At 31.9% G+C, this 8,917-nt stretch overlaps 1 protein-coding gene across 1 annotated transcript in view; it reads left to right on the top strand.

The window, feature by feature from the left end:
• DYNC2H1 (dynein cytoplasmic 2 heavy chain 1) overlaps positions 1–8,917 on the top strand; it is a 301,806-nt gene that overhangs the window by 158,239 nt on the left and 134,650 nt on the right. The window contains exons 68-70 of the mRNA XM_019665532.1: positions 5,451–5,516; positions 7,346–7,396; positions 8,190–8,267. Of these exons, the coding sequence (XP_019521077.1) occupies positions 5,451–5,516; positions 7,346–7,396; positions 8,190–8,267 (195 nt within the window). The remainder of the gene's footprint in view (positions 1–5,450; positions 5,517–7,345; positions 7,397–8,189; positions 8,268–8,917) is intronic.

Here is an 8,917-nt window from a genome sequence, read left to right as displayed (position 1 = left end):
GGCAGCCCAGCTCCAGGTTGAGCTGTTGTTCAGCATCTTAGCTGTAGAGGGCAGTGTCCCTGACCCTCATATGTGGGATCCGAACCAGGGCCCTCTGGCGTCCCAAGCCAACTCTTAACCAACACACCACTCAACCGGCCCCTGTAATTCTTTATTAACAACATTTTTATGGACACCAGTTAAATCCAAAATTTTAGTAGTTTTTATTATTATGTGTTTCTTGTTTCTAACATATGTATCTTTACCTCAGTTTATATATTCTTATTTCATTTTTAGTAATACTATATATTTACTGATGAGATGTAAATCCTTATGTCATATATTTTATAATGTAATTAGGGAAGGATATAATGAGTATTCAGTGCCAAATGATGTAAGATGTCAATGAAGTATATATAGCATATATAGCAATGAAGCATATATTTTAAGTCACTACCTTTTAAAAATATATTCAAGTTAGGGTAAAGCCAGCATTTTGTTGCACTAGGAGAGAGCTTGTAAGGCTTAATGTCCTTAACATTTTAGTATCCAAGTGGGTACTCATAATTTAGTACCCACTTGGATACTAAAAATACCCAGTTGGTGTTTTTCATTGCTTATCTTAAGTAACACTTTTTTATTGAGAACAGCTAAAATCACTACAAAAAAAAAAAAGCAAAAAAAAGCTGTGGGTTTGTAATCCTTAAGGACATGTTTATAATTGATGATGGAATATCTGTTTTGTAAAATTCATGTGTCTGTATGAGTAATATTAAACTTATTCAACATGAATTCAGCGGTCCATAGAGTGAATAAAAATTTTGAAGGCACATTAATTGTAAAGCAATGAGGTAACATTTCTCAAGACTTGGCAGTATAATCTTACTTAGGATGGAACCGATTTCATATTTTTGTGAAATCTTTTTGTGTTTTTTTAGCAATCCACATCACATTAAACTGCCTGCCAGAGTTTCTGTCTTGCTGATTTTGCTGTTGCGTTGGTGACAGCAGTATGGCAACAGCAGACTCTTGAACTAGAGACAGGCTAGGATTATTAGTATTCACATCGCATTGAAGTGAAAGCAGCTTGACCTGGAATAAAAAATGATTGACTTGTTTTGTAGCAGATAATTTAGACTTTTAATAAAGTAACCCAAATGTAGAAAGCTATGTAGCAATTTCAGTTTAGATTATTGATTATGTCATTTTTTTTCGAAAGATCAAAAGTGGTTATTTCAGTAACCTAAGTATTTTAGACAATTACAGAATAAGTAACATATTTAGTTTCCCCAAATTTAAGATTATAATAAAACTGTGTACCTTTGCATATCATTTCTTCATCCCTGTTTATTGTTTGGAATGGATACAAAATAATGGAAGTTGTTGGAGAGTGAAATAATTTCCAACTATGTAAGGCAAGAATACAGAAAAGGTTTGGAAGGAGGGTTGGGAAAGCATATATTTTTACTGTTTCCCTTTTCTCATGTAAATATTATGTAAGAGAGATCTGAAATTGTTTAGGAAGACTGGTGAGATGTGACTAGAAGTTCTTTCACACACATTTTTTTTCTAGGTTTATGCCTGTGCAGCTCACCCTGCCCCTCCAAATGAATTTGCTAATTGATTAAAATTCAGATGAATATTATGTTTTAAAAATAAAATAGGTTCTCATGACTGTATTTATCTTACAAATCATTTAACTTGGAATCTGATATGTTTTCCTATCAAAACATGTTTCCTACAAAAGTGTTACGTGGTTAGAAATTTTATAACGTGTGGCTATTAAAGTAAATCTTGATAATTTAGATAATTTTCTTCTGCTTAGGTAACTTTGAAACTTTTTAGTTTTATATCTAACCCTTTAGACTTTTCTGGAAGCATTGTTGAATATGCATAGAATTGTTCATTAAAATATATGGTTTAACTTCAAGCACAAATGAGAGTACTCAAGTTCTATGCTATATCAACTTCTTTGAGATTAAAGCAAGGCTTTTCTTTATATGGTAACATCTGCTTTATACTTTTCATTGAACATATTTGAAAGCAATGGATATTGTGGAGTAGAAATAAAAAGGAATGAATATATTATACTTTCTACTGCTTTTTTAGTTCTGAGAATTGTGTAGTTTATGGAATATTTTTGAAATACATTTCCCTTCCAATATTATGTAGTTTATTAATTTACTGTAAAGCAGATAGTTACTTGTCAACTTTTAAGACTTACAATGTTCCAGGCACTGTGTAAGTGCTTTAAATATATTGTGACTTAATTCCTACAACAATCCTATTATAAGGAGGAAACCAGGATTTAGAGCTAGTAATCTTTCTTTAGGTTAGTCAGATAAATGATGGAGCTGAAATCAAACCCATTTGGCTTGATGCTGAAGACTTCTTGCTAATAGGATGTGGGTGAAACAAGCCATTATATTCGCAATTGTGAACTTGATCTCAACTATAAAGTTGACTTTAAGATTCCTTTATATTGTATTAGTTCTGCTCTAATAGTTTCACTGTTTTTGAATATTTACTAGAGTATTGTGATGGAATGGAATGTGTGGCTGACTCATAACCACCTAGTAGTTTAGCATGTTAGTGGTTTTTCTAGTTAGTTAATTATATAGATGATCATTTGAAATTTTGCTTAGTGTATATGCCTTGATATTAAAGTATTTTGTAACAGAACCTAAGTATATTGAGATAACTTGAAATTAAAATTAAAAAAAACAAATTTTCTGATTTGATAAGCAGTATAGATCAAGGATATTAAAGGTAGAAAATATTTTGTCAACTCGGGATATTGACAGGTTTGTTCTTTGTTTTTCTGAAATAAATATTCAGAAAAATCCTTAAACTTGATTTATTCATTCTTAATTTTACTTCAATTTAATTGGAAATATGCTCTCTCTCTGTTTCTCAGTAAATTATGTTCTTTTATTCTTAAACCATCATTGTTCTTCATTGTAATATATTGTAACTATGGCTGAAAGGATTCATTGGTAAGCTGAGCAACAAGATGGCTGCCAAAACCAGCTTCCTTCAGATGTCTCTAGGTTGGAAAACATAAAAGATCTCAGTTGGCCTGGCTTAGGTCATATGGTCTCTCTTGTACCATTATCTGTGGAACGATATAATGTGATTGGCCCAACTGTGATTACATGTTTATGCCTGAGGTCAGGATGTCTTCTATGACCAAAAAAATGAAGAGAAGGGTAACTACCATTACCCATTTATTACTACATATTATGTGGCTATTTTTTGCCAACATTTTGGAGTTTGGCCTCAGTAATAATTAACAATTAGCTCACTGACTCTTGTGGATAATCTGAGAATCATAGAGTAGCAGGGCCTTGCCTTCTTTCCAGTAACACTTAGAGACTACATTATTCTTCCTCAGTTCAATGGAAGAAATGGCTCCATAAATAAGTAATATTGTGTGCTAATTTGTGTGTGTGTGTGTGTGTGTGTGTGTGTGTATGTAATAAAGAATTAACTATTATTAAGTGATAAAGACTTCAAAGTAATACATTTATTGTCTAATTTATCTTAATCATTATTTCTTTACCTTAGATGAAGGTCGCTATTATAATCATTTTAAATATCCATTGATTTATAAGACAAACATCTTAATGGCTTATTCAGCTAGTCACAGTTCAATCCCAAACCTGAATTTTGACGTTCTCATGCCTAAGACCATTGTGCATTTCCCCAAATGACATGCCTTGCTTTTTATAATAGTTTAAGTCACATGTTAACTATTTCATTGTTTAATCAATAGGTATTTATTGAGTACTTGCTGTATATATATACAAAAATACACTGCATAATTCTTTTGTAGTGTATTATTCAATATAGTAGATCTCTCTTACAGAGGGCTGATTTTCTTGCAGGCAAGGAGTTCAGTTGCTGGTAGTATTTATAGAAGGATCTTTATTTTTGTATATGAGATCTGCCAATTAAGCTTGCGAACTCATCCTAGAAAAGGTGCTACGTACCTCATTGCTGAATATCACTACGGTCACCTTCCAAGTACTCCCCTTGGGAAACTATGCATCGACGTCAGTGCCTAATCCACCCTTCAAAGCAATTTTGGAACTGTTTTTCTGGAATGGCCATCAGAGCTGTCATCATATTACCCTTGATATCCTGCATGTCCTCCAAATGTCTTCCTTTCAATATTTGCTTTATCTTTGGGTAAAGGAAGAAGTCATTGGGGGCCAGCTCATGTGAGTAGGGAGGGTGTTTCAATCGTTATTTGTTTACTGGCTAAAAATTCCCTGACAGTGCCGTGTTAGCTGGTGCATTGTTGTGATGCATGAGCCATGAATTGTTGGCAAAAAGTTCAGGTCGTCTAACTTTTTCAAGCAGCCTTTTCAGCACTTGCAAATAGTAAACTTGGTTAACTGTTTGTCCAGTTTGTACAAATTCATAATGAATAATCCTTCTGATATCAAAAAAAGTTAGCAACATCATTGCAACAAGTTCGTGAACTTAATTGTCAGACCTCGTATATCATATCTTAATATCCTTATATTTATCTCTGTATTTATAATTGTATGCACATATTAGATATAAGTAAAGTATTTATAATATGGGAAAAGCTAAATAAAATGTTTAAATTAGAACTTGGTAAGAAAGATGGTGCTTTAATAACTGGGATTTTTTGTTAGTAAACATTTACTTTTTTTTTTTACAGAAATGATATAAGCTTATTTTAGAAAGTTTAAAAAATAAACATAAGAACCTTAGGAAAAAGAAGAAAATAAACAACATATAATCTCAAAAATAAATGATAAGAATTTTGATATCTTTTTTTCAGTTTTCTTGCAGATATATATCCATATATGTTTACATAAACATATTCCCCCTCCTTTCACAATGAGAATTATGCTATGTATTTTGATATCAGTATTTTTCATGATAGACTTTTGAACATTTAGGTTATTGTATTTTAGTTTTTCCTTCACTGTGAACAGCCTTGCACAGCATATCCTTATGTCTTATCCAGGATTACATTCATGACCCCTTTATATAAATTTCTACAACTGAAATTTCTTGATTTAGGAGTATGCAGATTGTTCAGGAGCAGATAAACATACACTATGACAAACTGAAGATTATTAGTGCAGGAGGCTGATCTGGTTAGTAATGACTAATTCAAACCTCACAATTGTATTTCAGCTAGTTAAATAAATCTGTTTTATTTATAATGAGATATAAACAGAGATTAATCCTTAGCACTGCCTCTAAAAATTTTAGCACTTTTTCTATGCACCCCACCCACAACTTACAAGTGTTCTCTGTAGATGTTATTGGAATAATCATTTCTCATATTGATAAAAGTAGGTAATTTGAAGACAGAATGCAAATTTTGTGATTGGAAATTCAAGGACTGTGTTTTTCCAGAACCACAAACTTAGAAAAAGCAAAAAAAGCAGAAGCAAAAGCAAGATAACATCTGTTATTCTTTTCAGGCTGATCAGTTGATGTTCGCTTTACATTTTGTTCGAGGCATGCATCCTGAACTTTTCCAAGAAAATGTAAGTGGAGAAATGTAAAGGAGAAAAATGTTAGAGTTATATAGAAATGTGGTAATTTGGGTGGATTTATGGTTAGATTAGAAATTACTTTAGGCTAGAAATTATATATTAACCTATTAAATTTTTACTTAGTTAGAAATTCTGATTTCCAGTTCTACTCCCCTCTGGGTGTGCCCAATATTCTGAAGTGCTAATAAGGCAGAAAAAGAAATGTAGGTAACTTACCCAAACTGCCTAGATTTTTCTGAAGCCAAGTCCATGTACTCAGGACACCAGAAGAGTCAGCCTTCTTTTATATCCCTGGTCTAAACAGTGGAACTGATAAATATAAAATATGAAACAATATGGGCACAACTGCATTATTACCACCTTCACTGACTTACGCAGAGTCAGCAGGTTAAGCGAGAGGGTGGGCAATTCTCAGAAGCTTCCTTGAATCTGTAGGTTATGTTAATCTTTTAATGTATAATTTATCTCCTTTGTCTATGACTTCATTTCTGGGCTGCCATATATCCCCCTCTCAACTTTGAAAAGAACCACCTTTCAGCCAAAACTAACTAATTCATCTTTGGTGTGCTTTTAATATTTAAAAAAAAATATTTATGTGATTTTTCTTATTTTTATTCTGTTATCATAAAGTGAGAGTCCATTAGTTAGGGTGGGAGGGAATATTTATAGGGACAGTGCAACTTTGACCTAGTAACCTTTAACTCTACTTGATCAGATTTTAAATATGTTCTGGGTTCCCGTCATTTGAGTAGTTAAAAGAATGTAGACCATTCCACATGCCTGTGTTAGCTCTTCATTTCTCCCTACTTCCACATGCTCTGGCTGACTTGTATAGTTTCTGTTGAATTTATTAACTTGACCACTTTTATTTCTGCTATTAACTATGATGCCTTACCCTCCTCCTGTATAATGTTTTTCACTATGATCAATATGTTCCACACTGTATAAGACTTAAAATGACCTGTTTTTCCCTCCTGGAGTATAAATCAATTATCATTGGGAAAGGAGAGCATTTTTCTTTGACTTACGTATAGTATAATAATCACTCATATTTTATTTATTTGTGATTGTTTAAGTATGAAGTGTGAAGGGTCAGTGTGGGTGTAGGCAGGAGGTATGTTGCTTTGGTAATTTTTCCATATTGCCATCACATTTTAATATGTTTTTGCTTTATTTACTGACCAATGTGCAATCAATTATAATATTGTTATTACCTGATTGGGGAATCCAGGGTGAAGACATAGATTTTCTTAGAGCACTAGATTTCGTAACAGTTGATTAATTTTGATTCTGTGGATTAAAAAAAATAATAATGGCAGTCTTCTCCCAATCTGTTGGAAAAGATAAGTTAATGGAAGTACATAACACAATTGTACATAACAACTTTTAAACTTTTGGTACACCTTATTGCTTATCTATTACTGAGGAATAGCATATAATAGGAAAAATTAATAGGTAGTGACAAATGCTAATTGAACATGACATTTACATTTTTAGATGTTAAGACTTATATATGTATATATATATATAGATAGATATACTTACATAAATATATATATATAATGTAGTTTTTTGTTTTAATAAAATTATTCTTAGTAGATTTCACATTAATGTTTTACGTTGGTACATGAATTCAAAATGTTAATGTACTAGAAGTAGGAAGTTGTAAAAGGAGTTGTGGGTTTTGTTTGTGTTTTTTTTTAACGTGTCCTTAGAAAGCTGAATTGTAAGTCATCTTATAGGGACGGATATAGGGATATTAAGAAAATTTTAACTGCTTAGTATTTTTATGTTGTGTTCCTCATATTTTTATTCAATAGGAATGGGATACATTTACAGGTGTGGTTGTTGGAGACATGTTGAGGAAAGCTGTAAGTAAAAATAACAAAGTTATTCTACTCTTAGGGAAAATAGTTCTGGCTTAGACTTCATGAAATATAATTTGCTTCAGAGGAGTTTTAAATTATTGTTGAAATTATACTTTAATTAGAGGAGTATGTCCTTGTTTCTATTGCCCTTTTATAAAATGGACCTAAATATAATTTTTGTCCTTGAAGACATATTTTTTTGAGAATATATTACTTAAATAGTAAGAAATTAATACAGTTTCTTTTTTTTCAGTATATATATTTTGTTCCAAGAACACTTTTATAATGCTAAAAAAATCAAATCTTGTATTATAGCTAGGAAAACTTTCTTATGTAACTGAGTTTAAAAATTACTTTTTAACACTTTTGATAACTATTCAAATTTAGCTTTTTGTGTAGTAATTTTCTGTTTAAACATGTAATGGATAATATTATTTTTCAAAGGAGCATACCCAAACTGTAATGCAAAACTCAGACTGTGTCTGAAATGCAAGGTGTAACTAAAGATAATATAATTTCATGGCAGCGTCTTATTACATTTGAGGTTTTCTGAAGTTTTACAGAAGATTAAGCACAATGAAAATGAATGCAACATTTGTCTAAATGGTTATATCTTATGTTATGCAGAATTTTATATTGACTTGTACACTCCATAAAAATGAAGAAATACTACATAGAATGAACTTTTTTTTTTTTTTGAAAAATAGTGTTCATAAAATTAGCTAGTCAGTTGTTGAATTTTTTTTAAGTTGGAATTTTCCCAACTATACCAAGGACCATAATTGCTCTCTTAAAGGACTCTCAACAAAGAATACGTGATCAGCTTCCGTCTTGGATAGACCAGGAAAGAAGCTGGGCGGTGGCCACATTAAAGGTACGCCTTTCCTGCCATGAGGGTATCGCCGTTTTTTCTGTATCGTGTTATTTCTGTTTATGTTTTTTATGTCCTACTTATTCATACTCAGTGTTGATGTTTCTGTGAATATGTAACATCTCTGGGTGAAAAGATATCAAAGAACTATTCCGATTAATCCTTTAGTCAATTATTAATTAGTTACATTTTTCATTCAACATACACATCTTGAGTCTGTACATTGCACAAGATTCTGTGCTGTGTACTCATAGGGAATATAAAGGTAATAAAAGGCTCTCTAACATTATAGGTGGAAGCCTTATATATGTATACAATAATTCAGGATCGGTAATGTGGTACAGTGTGATACTTACGTTGAAAAGAGTTTCAAATTTTCATATTTCCTTCTAGTCATCTTTTAAATCTCTCTCATACTCAGCTATTTTTCAGGCTTACAATCACTCTCTTAGTTTTGGCTCTTGTTATTTAACTGGATTTAGAAAGTAGCCCCTGCTGCTAATCTCAGATCTCTCCATTTTATTATATCCTTTATGTTTTTTGCTATATACATATTTTTTAAGATTTTATTGGGGAATTGGGGGAGAGGAACAGTGTTGGGGAATTGGGGAAGGGGAACAGACAAGTTGCTGTCCTTTTGTTCTTCAGTCTAG

The sequence above is a fragment of the Hipposideros armiger genome, unplaced genomic scaffold, assembly GCF_001890085.2.
Source record: "Hipposideros armiger isolate ML-2016 unplaced genomic scaffold, ASM189008v1 scaffold_446, whole genome shotgun sequence".
In the NCBI taxonomy this organism is placed as follows: Eukaryota; Metazoa; Chordata; class Mammalia; order Chiroptera; family Hipposideridae; genus Hipposideros; species Hipposideros armiger.
Note: the sequence above shows the minus strand (reverse complement) of the source record. Positions and strands in the feature narration are given on the sequence as shown.